General features: G+C 40.2%; 1 protein-coding gene and 1 pseudogene across 4 annotated transcripts; one reads left to right on the plus strand and one right to left on the minus strand.

The window, feature by feature from the left end:
* The first annotated feature begins 4,569 nt into the window (after positions 1-4,569).
* LOC133907839 (peptidyl-prolyl cis-trans isomerase FKBP20-1-like) lies at positions 4,570-5,458 on the plus strand (annotated as a pseudogene).
* Positions 5,459-7,981: 2,523 nt separating this feature from the next.
* LOC133909135 (probable protein S-acyltransferase 16) lies at positions 7,982-12,864 on the minus strand. 4 transcript variants are annotated; one of them, XR_009908303.1, is made up of 8 exons: positions 12,226-12,862; positions 10,104-10,196; positions 9,931-10,032; positions 9,774-9,851; positions 9,566-9,664; positions 9,387-9,482; positions 8,834-9,004; positions 7,982-8,120 (listed from the first exon to the last, which is right to left on the minus strand). XR_009908303.1 is itself a non-coding variant. In XM_062351429.1 (7 exons), the coding sequence occupies exons 1-7, from the start codon at positions 12,496-12,498 to the stop codon at positions 8,894-8,896; spliced, it is 852 nt and encodes a 283-aa protein (XP_062207413.1). In that variant the 5' UTR covers positions 12,499-12,860; the 3' UTR covers positions 8,388-8,893. The 4 variants fall into 4 exon arrangements, 2 of the variants coding, with proteins under 2 accessions (XP_062207413.1, XP_062207414.1); XR_009908302.1 differs by lacking the exon at positions 7,982-8,120 and adding an exon at positions 8,388-8,683 and having other exon boundaries at positions 12,226-12,861; XM_062351429.1 differs by lacking the exon at positions 7,982-8,120 and having other exon boundaries at positions 8,388-9,004; positions 12,226-12,860.
* Between the last annotated feature and the right edge of the window lie 5,236 nt (positions 12,865-18,100).

Consider the following 18,100-nt stretch of genomic DNA (forward strand, 5'->3'; position numbering starts at 1 on the left):
ATGCAGCCGTTGGTGTCATCTGATCGAGAACTCAAGGAGCAAGGTAAAGAAAAGAATTCGACAGACCAGCAGTTTCCTGTAGCATAGAGTCGTTACTGTAAATCTGGGAGTAGTTTTCTAAGGGATTAATGATCAGCGTAGCATGATTTTCTATGGGACACTGAAGCAAATCGAAGAAGTAAAGCTGAATAAACACTACATCTGAAAGTGGGGAAAAAACGTTTTTTTCACCTGTGGCCAATATGTTTGTGGCTTCCCCTAATCAGTTCACTATTCTAAACAACTCATCTAATACTTATATTGCTAATATTATTCATGAGTTAGATTTAATAGCAGTAGCATTGACACTCAAATTAGTGCTTTTAAAACTGAGGAAATTGCTAAGGCTAAAACTACAGAGGCAAACTATATAGTCTTCCTGCAAAAACAAAATGACAGAGAAGTATTTAAGGTGGAGGATCTTGAACAGGATATGACCATAGATGTTATAGATAATTCTGTGAGAGACATTGATAATTCTAACTTGGTAACAGTGGAGCCCACAAGTAGTGGCCCTATGCATAAAAAAGGGAGAGGCAAACCAAAGAAAAAGCTCAAATGAAGATTCTTATATGGAATACCAAGGGTTAGGCAAACTAGTAAGGAGAAAACATATAAATGACTATATTCTACAAGAAAGCTGGACATTATAGGTATATAGGAAACTGTGAAGAAGGACTTCACAGTAAAAGACCTTAAAGAAATGGTTGGGAGTGAGAATTTTACTTGGAATGTTCTTCCTACCCATGGCCATTCCGGAGGAATCTTAGTGGGAGTCAAGGAAGATTTGCTAAAATTGGAGGATTATGTGGCCCATCAATTCTATATCTAGATAATTGTGAGGATGAGAATCTTCAATCTTATATGGGAGTTCATCACAGTCTATGACACTGTAAATCACAATATTTTAAAGGACTTTATATAGGAATTGGAGGAGGTTTATGACAATGTGTCACTACCTCTCCTTTTGGGAGGGAACTTTAACATCATCAGAGAGACTCATGATAAAAATACTACCAACATTGATAGGAACTTGATGAACCTCTTTAATAGCTTCATCTAAAAATTTCATTTAAGGGAAGTAAAAAAGAGCAGAAGTTAAGTATACCTGGACCAATAAATAACTTACCCCCATTATGGTGAACTTAGATAGATTTTTTATATCAAGTGACTAGGAACATCACTTCCCCTTATGTCATGTGTGGAGCCTAAATAGGGTTGGTTCATAATACAATCCTATTTGTTTGGACTCAGAGGAAGCTGGAATAGAGAGATGCAAACACTTCACCTTTGAGAGACAATGGCTCTTAGCTGATAACTTTAAGGACCTTGTTCGCCAAATGTGGGTGGAGAAGAAAGCAAGAAGACCTATTAATGGTTATTCTACAGATTCATGGCATGGTAGCCTTTGTGATATCAGGCAGTTTATGAGGGGTTGGTTTAGACAACAAACTGGTGAACAGACAAAAAGCAAGCAAGCTATGTTGACTAAGCTGAGTCTGCTTGATGGCAAGGCGGACTCTATTGGGTTGACTAAAGAGGAATGGGAGAGTAGATACAACTTAGAAGAAATCCTTGAGAAAATTCTCTCCATAGAGGAGATTCTTTGGAAACAGAAAGGTGGAAGGACCTTGATCAAAGAGGGGGATAACAATACAAGGTTTTTCCATTTACTAGGCAATGGGAGGAGGAGGAAAAACTTGATCCTGTATATGGAAAACTGATCAAGGGTAGATCAGTTCTCAAGCTAAAATTAGAGAGCATATCTATGACTTCTACAAAAACCTTTTTGGTTCTGACTCTAGAGAAGGGTTCAGGTTACATGATGCTTTCTGGGAGAATCATACCAAGCTGTCAGCTGAAATCAAGGACAGTTTGATTCAACCATTTTCTATCCAAGAGATTGAGAAGGCCTTTGGAGACATGAAAGAAGACTCTACTTCTAGGCCTAATAGCTTCACCTCTACCTTCTTTAAGGTCTTCTGGGACCTTATCAAGGAGGATATCTATGACATGTTCACAAACCTCTATGTTGGGAGGCTGGATCTGAAAAGAATCAATTATGGAGTTATAACACTGATACATAAGGTCAAGGAGTCCAACACCATTAAGCAATACAGACCTATCTGCTTACTCAATATAGACTACAAAGGTTTCACCAAGGTTCTAAACAATAGACTGACACCACTAGCTAAGGAGGTTATTGGCCCAAGCCAAACTGTCTTCATCAAAAGTAAGAATATTTTAGAAGGGGTGGTGATACTACATGAAGTCATTTATGAACTAAAAAGAAAAAGACAACAAGGAATGTTGATGAAAATTGATTTTGAAAAGGCCTATGACAAGGTTAATTGGAATTTTCTAGATGAAAAAATGAAAGAAAAAGGGTTCCCTCCTAGGTGGATAGAATAGGTCATACAATCTGTCAAGGAAGGCAGAGTCTGTATTAATATTAACAGCCAAAATGGACCATACTTTAGAACCTACAAGGAATTAAGACATGGTGATCCACTATCCCCCTTGTTGTCTAACATTGCTACAGATGTCCTGGGTGTGCTGATGGATAAAGCTTCAACCAAGGGCCTGATCAACGACGTTGGAGATCACCTGATTCTAGGTGGGATCACCCACATACAATATGTTGATGACACAATCCTGATGATTGATAGCTCAGATAGCTCTGTCCTCAATCTCAAGATCATCTTGTATTACTTTGAGTGGCTATCTGGACTTAAGATTAATTTTCACAGAACTAAGGTATTTGCGTTTGGAATGGAACAGGGTGAACAGGAAATGGTGGCAAACATGCTCAATTGCAAACTGGGACAACTACCTTTGAAGTATCTAAGAATTCCTATCTCTGACCACCACTTAGAAAATGCTGCTTCTACTGAGGTATTATTAAAAATAATAAAAGGTTAGACCTATGGAAGGGCAAAAATCTAACCTATAGGGGCAGATTGACTTTAACAAACTTCTGCCTCACTAGCTTACCTATGTACACCATAGGATTCTATCTCCTTCCCAAGGGGATACACATGAAAATGGATACTGTAAGATCAAGATTCTTTTGGAGAGGGGCTGAGGGTCTAAACAGATGCCATATGGCTAAATGGGTAGCGATATCCAAGCCTAAAGATTATGGGGGTCTTGGCATCCTAAATACATTGATAATGAATGAATGTCTCCTGGTCAAATGGATTTGGAAGCTTGTCTCTGGATCTGAAGACACCTGGCATAAGTTGCTCAAGACCAAATACATGCTAGATGGTAACTTCTTAACATCCAAGCAGAGGAACACTTCTCAGCTTTGCAAGGGCTTACATAATGTCAAACACTTATTCCAATGGGAAACTATTTTTAAGGTTAACAATGGCTATAAAGTTTTATTCTGGAGGGATGTGTGGCTAGGAGAGACTCCTCTAAAAAACCAATTTACTGACTTGTTTGACATGTGTGTTGATCCAGAAGCTGTAGTCTCTTATTGCTGGGGCCACAATGAGTGGGAGTTTCAATTTAAAAGGAGCCTAACGACAAATGACCAGATCCAATGGGAGGAGCTCTCACACAAGCTGCAGAATGTCCACCTGAATGAGAATGAGGATAAAATTGTTTGGACTCTGGACAAATCAAGGAGATTTACTACCAAATCTTTGTATATGTTCATGACATTTGAAGGGGTGTCATGAAGGGGGGAGGGGGCAAAGACACAATGCGCCTGTAAGATTCCACTGAGAATTAAGGTTTTCTTGTGACTGATGCTTCACATCAAACTCCCAGCGGCCACTTCCCTCAAAAAGAGGGGTTGAAAATGAGATATGAATTGTTGCTTGTGTAATAGACCTAAAGATGTTAACCACATCTTCTTTGGTTGTGTGTTGGTACAATTCACTTGGAGTGCTTTGCAGGATACCTTCAGCCAACTTATGGTCAAGCTGACTTTCGAAGAAATTCAAAACCTCTAAAAAACTAGGGCTGTTTCTTTTTGCAGGGATTGCTTAGGGTTTGTGGCAGACACGAAACACCATGACGATCAAGAAGAAATTCTCCAACAAGCCTACGGAAGTGCTGACCCTCGCTTTATCATTCGTGCAGAAATAGAGTATCCTTCTCAAAAAAAAATGATAGAGTTAAGGTGGGAGATGCCTCAGATCAAGTCAGGGAGTGGCTGTGAAGGGTTACTCCGACTAAGAGGCTCGCTACTGATGTCTGTGAACTCTGAACTGGTGGCCTAGCTTTCCTGTGTAACAAGTTGCCTTGTATTTGATCACCGGTGCCTTCAACTGATGATGAGGCACCCTATATATTTGATATTGCGGTCCTTAGGGGCTCTTGTGCTTTCTAGTTCGCTGGTATCCCCAGCTGTTAACTGGCTAGTTCTTTTTTTTTTCCTTTCAATGTCTATGTAAACCTGTTATTTGGCTTTCAATATAAGCTAAGGTTATCTTTTATATATATATATATATAAAGGTTAGTCATGGTAGGGTTGTCTAATGCTTGGCTTGCTCCTTTTCAGGTGTAACAGTAGCCATGGTTGACACCATAGATTTAACCAGGGATGGACGTGTCATTAAGACAATGATCAGGAAAGCAAAGGCTGATGCTGTTGCACCTTCAGATTGCCTGCCCCTTGTACTTGGTTTTGCTCTACCTCTTGCTCTAGTCAAACATTACTGTTCTTCATTGCTTTGTTTCTTCGTCAACAGTTACATGTGCAGACATCCTTGGTACCATGATAAAATTAACATTGTTGGCTTCTAATGAAAACACTTAAATGCTTGTAAATCAGCCTTGGATATATCATCCCAAGTCACCGTAGTCGCTTGATGGAATACTGAAATGCTACTAAACCAGTAGTGCATGACAACAAATAGAGTAATGTAGTTTTATGATTAGCTGCACTATACAAACCTGGAAATTTATGCCTGAACACTTTGCACGGTTCATTACAAAGGCACGCTAGCTGAGAATGGTGAGGTTTTCAACACTACTCATGAAGACAACTATGTTTTCTCATTTGAAATGGAGAGGGAACTGTCATCAAGGTATGGAACATAGCTGTCAGAACTATGAAAGTGAATGGATGTTGTGATCACTTGTTCCTAATGAAGCATGATTAGATTCTTAAGTGTTCTTCTGATAATATTTTTGTTATATCGGACTGTTGAAGGTTGGGGAGGTTGCAAAAATCACATCTAAGCAGGAATATGCATATGGAGCCGCGGGTTCACCCACAGAAATACCACCTGAGTATGCTTGTAGTTTAACTTGTCGGAATTAAAATCTGAGCTTCTGAAATTGCTAGTCCAAACGTAACAGAAATCATCTTATTTCTTGCAGTGCAACTCTCATTTTTGAGGTGGAGTTAGTGAGAAACCAAGTGAATGTGTATCTTGGTTTATATGTAATGAGTTATTGATAAAGATTGAATTGAATTGGACAAGTTCCAAGAAATTTGTACACGCCGGATGGTCCGGCACAGAGGCGTTTGTACACATCGGAGCATTTTCCCCGGCTGTTTTGTATACTCGTGATGGTTCGGTGATGAAGAGTGGACAACGCCGGAGCATTCCAAAAGTTGAAGTTCAAGGTTGTATACACCGGATGATCCGACATATACATCGGCTAGAAAGAGGACTTCTACACGCCGAATGTTCCGATATTTATACTACTGTTAACATCAGAACATCCGGTGTTCACAGTCTTTTTATATACGATTGCCAATTATTGAGTTGATTTGATTTTGGTTTGCATGAGCATATCTATGTATTACAATGCATAATTATGATTATGACTACCCAGAGATGACGAGAAATAGAGTTATAGAAATTTGTGTGCTTATCTTTATGATGTGTAGGTGATGGATGTAACTTGGCGGATGACGACGGGATGATCAAGGCTAAACGGGGTATTTGGTGCCAGATAATCAAGGAGGTCGGACGGAGTTAAAGGTGATCCTAGTTATACACCCAGCAACTTGTGTCGATTAGGACGCGTGTTGCTACTATAGTAACTTGTGACTTTTGTTTTTTTTTAAATTTCCGTCTGCAACTTTCTTTTTTTAGAAAATTTTTCAAAAAAGTTATCTAAATAAGTTAAAAGTTATCCGGATAAGTTACCGAGAAAAGTTCTTAAAATTTTTCCAAAAAGTTTGCACTAGAAAAATTTTGAGGACAAGTTTTAAAGAAAAGTTAACTAGAAAATTTTACTTGAAAAAGTTATTCGAAGAAATTTTCAGAAAAAAATTCCCAACAAGGAAAGTGGTGTGGCTCTCCGTGCGGCGTGAGGAAGCCAGCGCGCGTGTGGAATAGAATTTCTGCGAGCTTTTATTGTCGTTCGGGGAACTGTGTCCGACACGGTCACGAAACCGGCCAGACGCCGTCCAGCTCCGACTGGGCTACGGCTGTCGCTCGGGCTGGCGTGCCCAATTGGGTCGGGTCGCCTAATACAGGACCCCGCCTGTGCTGTCACGCGCTCCCCACGCGCGCCCGCTGGCCCGCCCTCGGCCAGCCGCGCTCGCGCGCCACGGCCAACTCCGCTCGTCCGCACGCCTTGGGTCGCCTGCCGCACGTGGGCCTCGCGCCCGTGTGCCGCTGGGCCTCTGCCGCCTGCCGCACGGTCAGCCCGCGTCGCACCTGGGCTGTTAGTCTATATTGCGAAGAACTCGCCTCGCGTGCCCGCGCGTTCCTGGACCGAGCACACCACGCCGCGTCGTGGGCCGTGGTGCCCTGCGCCCACATGGACCTCGCCTGCTCTGGACGGCCACGTGCGCCGTCTCTACAGGCCGAACTCCACAGCACACGGGCCGCCTCGGCCTGCTTCGCTCTGCTCACCAGCTGGAACGAGCACCAAATCTAAGCGCAAGCTGCACACAGTACTAGGCCACCAAGAGTCGTAGCACAGTGCACATATGCATAATACATCAACCTTTTTAAACCTTTATTCCATAGCATATACACATATATGCTCCATGGAATAATTCTCCGCGCCACACGTCTTGTGATGCAATTCTTCGCAATATAGACCATACAACTCCCACGTATGTTTTATGGTGCAATCTATCTTCACATACACCGTTCTCTAGCCTGAACCTAGTTCCTGTCATCGACTGTCTTGACCTCGTTTACTCTCTGAACCTAGTTCCTGTCATCGACCACGTTCACCCTCAAAACACACCTACATATAAATAAAATCAACAACCAATTCCGAATAAAGTTCTCAAACTTGATCACGTCAATCCACACAACACAGCTTACATAAGTGTATTGCATATATCAAAACCACAAATATCATTATGATACCACGAGCATATCCAAGCAACATATTAGCAACACCTGCACATCATCTAAATCACTTTACTTTTGTCAATTTTATAATAAAGCTAATTTTTTAGCATACATGATCTCACAACTTGCTTGAGCAGGGAGTTGAAGAAGTAGAGGGAGATTGCTGCTGCAGCCAAAGAGGAAGAGAACAGGAAAAGAGAGGAAGCGAAAGCAGCGGCAGCCGCCCGTGTGCAGGTAAAGAAGGGCAAGGGGAAGAAGGCCAAATAAACAGACTACTCTGCTGTTTATTACTCACAACCGTAGCCTAGAGAATAAAGAGTATGGAGTACTACAAGTCTTGAAATGTAATACAAAGAACAATAAGAACATGCAGACATGCTATCATGCTATCATGAATTAGACGAATCTTTCAAAACATCTTCTCTGTTGCTTTGTATATTTTCTATAATCATTGTTTGCAACTTTGCATCATTTTAAGAACATGCAGACATGCTATCATGAATTAGACGAATCTTTCAAAACATCTTCTCTGTTGCTTTGTATATTTTCTATAATCATTGTTTGCAACTTTGCATCATTTTCAGTCGAGTGTACATAGTATTCAAACTGTAGAAGTTCTCAACGGTCTACACGCAAATTTATGCGTCTCTCATGTAAAAGGCATACGTTGCAGGTAAACTGAAGCACTGCTTTACGGTCTGCGCCGAGTACTTCTGCAGACTATTCTGGCCCAATGCAGAAGTGATATGCCAGTTCACTCTTGCATTGACTATAGTGCTGTGCCAGACGATTACTCTGCAGAGTAATTCCCAAAGTTTCTAGTCAGACGAGCTATGGAACTGAGTAATCAAGAACATGCAGCAATTCAGGCAAGTCGGTACAGCTAAGAAGGTTTTTTTTTAAGACTCCGCGCAGCTAAGACCAGTGCTGCGGGCTTGTACAGTTAACATGCTACTAGTAGCTTCGGCGATTGTCCAAATTTACTCAAGACTGCTGTACAGCGACAAGCAGTCTTACTCTATAAACAAATAGGCACAGCACACGTATATGCAAATAGAAATGTTAACATTTATCTGTGAACAACTCTATACAAATAATCTTGGATAATTTGCCACAATGTTCTGACCACGCAATACATGAACTTTAGAAACCAACAGTTTGGGCATAAACTTTACAACAGACCTTGCCTTGAGTTCATACTTTTTTTGTATTAGTACAGCCCACTCTAAATCAAAAACGTCCAAGAAAAAGAGAGGAAAATCTAAGTAAGTCAGCATTACTAAATCCTAATTGATGCTAGTTCCCAAGAGGCGTAAGGAAATAATCGTGAAGCTCCATTTTCTGTATCTTGCAGTACCCTAAACACATTGGATCCCATGTAGCACAATCTTAGTGCAAAGGTTTCAAGCATTGACAAATGCTCTTATTTTCAAGGATGAACAAATGCTCTTGTTAAATGCTAAAGACAACACTTTCAAGAATTGCACATCTAGCACTTGGATGGGCACCTGAGTTTCTTTTGCAAATCAGCAGATATCTAACATGATTGTAGTGCTATCTAATGAGCATCACATTGGTGGTGTCGATAGCGGAATATCATATGATGTGCGGAAGCGAACACCACTTCCTATGTTCCTTGATATTGGGCAGAGCCAGCAGAATGTGTTAGGACCTAGTACCTGTTTAAGAAAAATAATAAAATGTTGGAAGGTGAGTGATAAATGATGCTGCCCGTCTCCAGTAATTAAGCAATGAACCAACAATTCAAGAGAATATATTTGTAACTTGATCTTTATATGAAAATCCCACTAATGAAAAGGTTAGTATGAAAAAACAACATAAACCACATCAAAGATAAAGCTACAAATAGCGATTATCGGGAAAATTGCCAGGACTTTTGATAGTCCTTTGAATAGGCAAATATAAAGCCCAGGCCTTGGAAACTAACGAAGAAGACAACACTAGTGTTATTTCTGTGTACCATCTTCAAACTAGGAAAGGATATTTTATGTCATTATCGTTCTTAAATATTCAAATAGAAGTAGTGATAGTAGTTCTTACCGAAACAAGATTCTCATAGATTCCAAGGTCATAAGGATGATGATAAAGATTTCCAGCCTTTTCAGCCAACCACATTGCCCTAACTCCTTCGTGGTGCTGCAAATCGCTAACATAACTATCATTATGCGACGTCAACAAACATTAATATTCCAAAAGACAAGCGATCCTATTTTCCAAACCTCAATAGTAGTTTTATTATGTAAGATGAGGTAAACATGCCAACCCAAGAGGACTGTCAATGCCAACGCTAATGGACACAGAAGAACACCGCAAATAATCTGTACAGTTTCGATCATATGTGTTACTTATTTAAACAGAGCTTCAGACAAAAACTTCAGTTAGTATTTGATATGCCGGTAGCTGAAACACCCTTCCGGAGGTACTTACAATAGATGTTCTAGAAGAATCACTGCCTGGATGTTCATCTTTAGGCAAACTATGCATGGCACCCCCTATAATCAGAACCTGATGTAAACATGCAAATTTTTATGCTCAGTCTTTGAGAAGCATTAGTCGCACAAGTAAATCAAGGATAACACAGTACCATAGAATAGAAGCTTGCTATGACAGCATACAGAACAAAGACTAGGAAAATATTGTAGTTCTCATGCCCAACACAGTTATTAATCCATATACAGTGGTGGTCCTGCACAGAAAAAGGTGTTAAATTCAAATTGGAGTCAAGAATAGAAAAACATAGAGTTGCACCATAAGTACCATTCTTAGAACACATCTTTTGCAGACACGACAATGGTGCGCACGAGGAGGCTTATAATGGGAACATTTCTGGCAGTATCTCAAATCACCACCCTGCAATGGTAATGAGCAGTTAAAGGGATACAGCACATAAAGAAAGGTGCATTCCTGTCTAAACTAGTACACAGCCAAAGGCTTTCCCTATATTGCAATGAAGATAATCCAGTGTTCCAACTAATCTATTTCAATCACAAAGATTCTCCCCATTCACATTCATTACCCACAAAAAGTACACTACGAAATACATGTGAATCTGGAAAGAATGCACCGTTGGTTGTCTTTTGTGCTCCAGATATATTGCGAATTAATAAAAGGCAATGAAAGCATATATTGCACCGAAAACTGATGATTAATCAATTAAAGGACAATCAAATTCTACATAATCCTGGACCAGAATACACTTTGACCACTCATTAAAGTTATGTAACAATATAATTATAATCACTGAAACCATCACATAAAGCACAAGAAAGAGACAAACAGTGCACTCTATTATCTTCCCATGGGCACCCAATTAAAATGCAACATTCAATGGATGAGCTATTGTGCGGGGCCTAATAGGCAATTTAGTGTCCAGGAAACACTTTAGGCCCTGTTTGGATGCAAAGTATTTTTGGAGTTTTCGGGGAATACCACGGTTTCTGAAAAATACCATAGTATTGAAAACTTTAAGGTGTTTGGATGCAACAAAAACTGGTGTTTTGTAAACCATAGTATATCAAATACCATGGTATTTTTGGAGTTTTTACAAATCCATTCACACCCTCTTTATTTTAAAACCGAGCTTTACTGCTTCCTCATGTACAGCACTTGTGTGTGACGTTCCCCTAATATGCATACATGCATGCATCATTCTACACAGACACGCATACCCAGGTTATACTGTATCATTTTCTTTTGTACAGACTTTTCATTGCATTCTTTGGTACTGTTCATGGTTCATTGTTATTTTTTATTGGACGACCCTATGCACTTAAGCCAACATGAAACTTTTTTGCTGCAATATATATAGGTATAGGCACTTCTAGCATATCTATCATTTAACATTATTCGTGTAAGATAACGTGCAACAGGATTGAGTACTATGATATGCACGCATATGTCTTTGATAAAAAAATATGCAATATATATTGATTAGCCTAGTTCTCCAAACAAAATACTGCAACTGCCAAACACGTCGTAGTTTTCACTGATATTGTGAAAAACTATGGTATTCATATACTGTAGTATTTCACGGATGATATTTTAAAAACCGTAGCTTATAGATACTGTAGTCTCTAAATACTTCGACATCCAAACAGGCGTGTATCCGGACCTGATACGAATACCTGAAGTCCAGGAAACAATTTAGTGCATCCAGATTTTGAATTTTTCTGAGATGATCCAGATTTTGAATTTTTCTGAGATGATCCAGATTCTGAATTGACCATTATTTTGATTCTTTTTCTAGCTTACTGAATCAGTAAGATAATTTTTTTCCAAAGTAATTGCCAAATATGCTATTACCCCTTGCAAAGTACATGACATTGGGAGCGATGCAATAATTTTGTCAATGTAAAACTTCCATTTCTGTCTTGACACACTCTTCGTACAGGATGGTACTTAGCGTTCATGCTTAGATCTAGACCTTGTAATTCATAACACCAAAGAAATGCAGACGTCGATCAAGAGAATATCCACTCTGCATACAAGATGACACTCTATTTGCTTGAATCAAATACGGATTATGAGTGGAGAGTTCAAGGATCCAGAGCAAAGACTTGAACGCACACCTATGCACAGTTCCTCATTTCCTCACCCAAAGTCCCCACATTGAGGGGCTCCAAGTGGTGAAGGATCGTTCCGCTCCAAGAATCCAAACCCCACCTACGCAACCACCAACTCGCCGGATCTTGCTTGCAGGCATTGTTCGAAATCTAAGCCCAAGATCTCAACTTTGACACCGAAGTCTCAGATTATGCAACATTTAACTACCATTCTACTCAAAGATCTAAACTTTACAGCACGGCGCGGCGGCTCCCGTGAGATCTGGAGTGATCCAGGGTTCAGACGGAGAAGGGAGCCAAGGGCGGGCCGTAAGTACCTTGCGCTTGATCTCGTGGATGGGACTCTCGCTATCCTCGACGTCGGGCACGAAGGCCGCTGGCACGCGGCCCGGGTCCCGCGACACGGCGACGGCGTAGGTGGCGACGCAGGCGGCGGCGAGCGCGGTGAAGACCGCGGCGTTGGCGACCCCGGCGGCAGTGGTGAGCCCCAGCCACGCGGGGATCGCCAGGAACACCGTGGTGTAGTAGACGTAGCCGATCGCGGCGAGAACGGAGAGAATGGGCACCGTCACGTACCCCGGCCGACCCATCCGAGCCACCGCCGCGGCCTAGTGCTCCCCCGGCGCCCGGACGCTGTGGGAGGGCATTCCAGGGAAAGGGACCCCGCGCGGCGCCGGGAGAGGAGCTCGTCCGTCTCGCGGGAAGCGGACGGCGAGGAAGCCGCGCAGCGAGCGAATTGGTTTATTTCGCAGTTAGCTCTGCTCCCGCTGGCGTTTGACGGGGAAAAAAGAGCGCGGGGCTGGTGATCGCCGTGGCAGCGACGAGTTGATTTGGGGTTGGTTGCGCGTGGACGTCAGGGCGCGTGGTGCCGTGCGTCGTCGATGCGGTTGCGGCAGGGACGTCTGAGCTTGCGTGGACGCTGGTTGCGGCCTTGCAGGAGAGAGGTTGACCTGTTTGCTTCAGGTTGGTACTCGTCTTACGCTCTTCTCTGACGGTCAGAGGGAGTAATGATCGTCGGCTTCGAAACGTCTACCATGTCCTCCCTTTCTGACCAAACATGACCTGTGAGTGTCTGAAGAAACATGACCGGGAATCAACTGAAAATTAGACATGTCATCACTGAATTTCGGAGAAAATTAGCGCAGAAAGATTGGTTTATCAGTGATCTTCTGTTGTTCTGTATCGTTACTTTACACTTGGCTATGTGCACTTGTTCCGTGCATAGGTTGTGATGCAATATAAGGTACGTTTAGATTTAATTTAATCTATAAATAATTTATAACCAGAAAATTGATAAACTGATATGATTATATCATCAGAGTATAATCTAGATATGTGTACAAAATCATTATATATGACTGGATCTATTATACTCAAAATTAAGAACTGCAGGAATTAAAGTACGAGAAACATGATTTTTACGTACTGATCATGTGTTGTGAAGTTTGCTGAAGATACTGGGTGCACCGTGTTGATAGCACGATCGATCCTGCTGGCGACATACCAAAATTGTTAACGATGACAGCGAGCAGCGCCCAAACGACCAAGAAAATGAGCCGTAGTGAAGAACTTGAGCAGTCGCGCGGAGCGCTTCCTAAAAACCTTATTCGCTCTCTCCCGGCGCAAAATCTTAAGAGCGAGGGTTTCGGAGACTTGCTCTCCCAGTTGCCGGTGCACGCCGACACCGGGATAGAATAGACTACAACGGTAGCACAATAGAAAGAGAAAAAGGCAAAACTCTAACTCTTATATAAACTCACTAAATAAGAGCGTTTTCAATTTTAAGCTACTCTCAATTAGCAGTCTATGTTGTACGTGTTCAAAAGAGGTGGGGTCCTTATATATATATATAACGGAAAACCCCACACCTCCACCTCTATTAACAATATGTTACTAATAAAGGATGGATTTCAACATGGATCTCCTCTTCACGATATGGATCTTTGAGATTTATTAGTAATTATTACATGGACCGACCCCAATAATTATAACATGCTGAATATTATTTTATTTTGAAATAAAGCTTCCTTCGTCTAAATTAAAAAAAATACTTTACACTAGAACATCATAGAAAAAATTGAAAATGCAACGCAACAAGGATCAGCTATGACTAGAAACGCTAGCCTGACTTGGCCAGGATTTCCACCAAGAAGCCAATTTCCTCCAATTCTTTCAGAACATATATCATAACCTCCCATCCTACCAAAAATGACGGTTGTTGTTGGTTTGCCTATGCTTCTTGATGTTATATTCCGACCCGACAATTGCTCCAATTGAAATGGTCCTTTACTTCGCCCCATGGGAGATGGGACTGCACATTTCAATGTTCGAAACTTGTACTGTATGACTTGCATCCATGAAACTTACAATTTGTGGTCCTTGGACTTTGGCTTGCTCCCCGGTGGTTGGCGGGGTTGCTCCTTTATGTTGAAATACTTGGAGGCACCAACAGCAAGTCGTCGTTAGCGTAAGTGGAAGAGAAGCGGGCGAAGATACCATGGAGTATGTATCGCGCCTGCGATCTGCTGCCACTTCGGGCTACAGAGGGTGTTCAGGCTGGGGTCGTACAAAGATAACTCTGAAGCTAGATCAGCGAGGCAGCTGACTAGGTCCAGGACAGGCTTTGGGTTTAGCTTGTCTTTAAGCTGCTGCATTTGTGCCTCTTTCCGTTGGAGCCTTCTCCCATCAACGCTTGTTGTAATCCTACCGAAGCCTTGTGCAATGGATGCATCTCATAAGGCGTATGAGGAGACGGAGGAGGAGGACTGGAGGAGGAGCAGTCAGTGACAATGACATCTTGTTCTTCAGAGTCAGATGCAGAGGCAGCAGCTGAGGGGTCACAGGCAGATGATTCAGATGGCTCACAGTCCGCAAACTCAGCTCAGTTTGTTGTTCAGCACCGAGATATTCCGTCCAGCCCTTCTGGGAGTGTGAGAGATTTAGAAGAGCTCTTGGGTAGCATAGCGTTGTTTTGCTGGTTTTTATTTTGGATCGTGTGGTTGACAGGCCATTTGCTTCTTATTTTGCATCTCTTTGAGCTCATCGAAACACCTGTTTGTGATTTGCTATGCTTATCGTGTAATGTGTTATATCTTGCTCACTAGAAAAGTGGCACAACTTTACCGCGCCTGCTGACCCTCATCAGTAGGTTGTACATCAAGCTCATATAAATTTTGGGTATTGTAATAAAAATAGGATATTAAAATACCTATGTAACTATGTGAACAAAGGATTTAGCACTGTAAAAGTTGTATTCGAGTGTGTAAATAAAAAAGAAAATGTACATACAAATTTAGAAGATAATAACAGAATTGATGAGATAAAATTTATTTGTCTGCTTGTAGGTCGAAGTCACCTACATTGATAATGTCTTTGTTCTCCTCATTAGTTGTCTGCAAAATATTGTTAGTGTTAAAAGTATTATTATCACCATTAAATAAACTACAAAATATATGTTCTTGGAGTACCTACTTATTTGAAATTTCTAGCTTGCTGATTTTTTCTGATGTATATTGATTGGATTTCTCATTTATAATAGGCACATCTATATATATTTTTGTCCTCCTTTTGACTTCTTTCGCATTTCAACTTTCTCTTTCTTAATTTTCAAGTTGTTTGATGCTTCATTTTTTCACCATTTTGATTTGTTTTGGTATTGTTGTTACATTCAGCATTTACCTCTTTTGGAATTGTGCTTTGTTATTCCTAGAAAAAATATTAAAAAGTTTGTACATTTACATATTAACTAATAAATATGAAATATGATAATCTGTTTCTTTGGTGTACCTCATTGTTTGAAAAATCTGATTCTCTCTGCAAGTAAACATCATCCTGTTATCAAAAGTGAAAATTCACTGTTAGTGCTATTTGTGATTATGACCAATTTTCTCCGATATGTATAATGTCTGATTAGTTGAACTTTTTATCTCCATTACAACCTTTCTATCTTCTCGTTTTTCATGAGGAAAATCCTTTTTGGACCTTTTGGTTGACTTCAAGTTATATTGGTTATCATCCTTTACAATCTTTGAATCATTGATGCTTTCTTCCTAAAAAAACACAGGTACACATGCACACAAAACCTTATTGAGTTCTAAATAGCTATTTAACCAAGATGGAAGATGAAACTTTTGTTAATTCACGTACCTCATTAGTTGGAAATTTCATTTCCATCACAACCACTTTGCCTTTTCTTTTTCCATGAGCAACTTTCCTTAATTTTTCTTTCAACCTTTAATCTTTGTTAGTATCCTTTATCACAACAGCCTCCTTGTGTTTTGCAACAACATGTTTCCTCTTTTTCCTGTTTACCTTTTTGGCCAATCTTAACTCTTCAACTTGATTATTCGAAAATTTCAATTCAACCTCATCAATGTTTTTGGTTTCCTTTTTTTTCTTTTTTTTTCCAAGATCACATCGTGATTGGTTTCCTTTTATTTCAAGACTACATTGTGACATCGTAGGACTTATCTTTCCTTTTTTTTCTCGATGGTCACGTCCAATATGAAAGACGCATATGTCTAGGACTTTTCTTTTCTTAAGATCTTTTGTAAGTGAGATCTAAACTATTATAATTCGGTCCCACAATCTTTAATGGTATAGATATTTTCTACTATTAATGTGGTAATTTTTAACACCTTTGCAAGCGAATTTGTAATACTGGTTGAATTGTAATCTATCTCAAACACTTTGGATATTATGCTTTCCAATCTGTATGAAAAATGAATGGCTAATTTTTCATGTCTTTTAATTTTAACTCCAAAATTACTTAATTATTAATCACATTTGATATAGACTCTTTATTTAAATCTAGACCGTTAGATGTTCGTAACAATGAGTGGTATAAATATTTTTCTTTTTTCAGATTAACGTGGTAATTTTGTAACCTTGAGAGTAAACGTGGTGTATTCTTTTTCACCTCAAGACTACGTTGTGGTCTTGTAGGACTTTTCTTTGTTTCTTTTTTCTTGGATGGTTATGTTTAATATGAAAGACGTATCTGTCTAGGACTCAAATATTAAGATAATAGATAGATAGATATTGTTGTAAATAATTTAAGATGAGTGTTGTCCCGTCGGGAACTATGAGCAGAAAGTTTATTATTTACAATTGCTTACACAAAGGGAAAACTCGAGTGAGAGCTAGCTTATAGTGGCCGGTGAAAGACAGAATACTTTTTTTGCACATACTAATTGGAACTATGCAGATACACCAAGGAAATAGACCTGCGCAGACGTTCTAGCCGCGCCTGCTGACCCTCCATGAGTCAGATGGTTTTACATAAATAGTAGAGATTATCAGGTTGATACTTGAGAGGAATTAAAAGGTCAATTGTACTATGTGTAATATATTGGAAAGAAAAGAACATACAGATTAATGAACGCTATGCACAGTCGCGCCAAATAATTTGGATGATGTATCTTGAGAATATTATTCTAAATAATCTAAGATGAGGAATAATAAGTTTTGTCCCGCTGGGAACTATGAGCAGATAGTTTATTACAGTTATATAGTCGCAATAAAGGTCTGAACCTACGGGGAGAAAATGTTGCAGGAATGTATGCTCAATTAGAAATTCAGAACTGAAGCAGGAAAATCTAATTGGGGAGCTGAGACTGACAACACGAGTGTAAACCAAAATGCAATTCTCTGAGATATTGTTTCTTTGTCCAGCAACTCATGAATGCAACTAGTTTCAGTTTCAGAAAAAGGACTGAAGATCTGCATTTGCTACTAAGGAATTGTCTGGAACTCTGGATACGGGGGACAATGATATTAAAAATCCAGGATTTGTTCAAATTTAACTAAATCTTAAAAGTTCCTAGAGCAATCCTCCCTATCTAAACATGCGCTAAACATGACCACTTTACCACAAAGAACAAAATCATAATTCTGAAGAAACAACCATCAGCTCATCACCAGTCACAGAAGTCGGACATGATCGGAAAGGACTGTAGATCTATATTTGCATCTCACTGCTCGTACCCCCTTTGTTAGGATACGGCTCTTATTATTACATGGCACAAAGCGTTCTAGTTTGTTACGGTCGACGCAACTTTTCTGGATTTCAATTCAAACAAGGCAAAGAGCCAGAAAGGAGAAATCACGGTATGCCTCTTTAATCATAAACAAAACTGCAAAATGGGTGAGCCCAAACAATCTTATTTTATTTCACTATTAGTAATTGGAGGC

Source organism: Phragmites australis, chromosome 2 (genome assembly GCF_958298935.1).
Source record: "Phragmites australis chromosome 2, lpPhrAust1.1, whole genome shotgun sequence".
NCBI lineage: Eukaryota > Viridiplantae > Streptophyta > Magnoliopsida > Poales > Poaceae > Phragmites > Phragmites australis.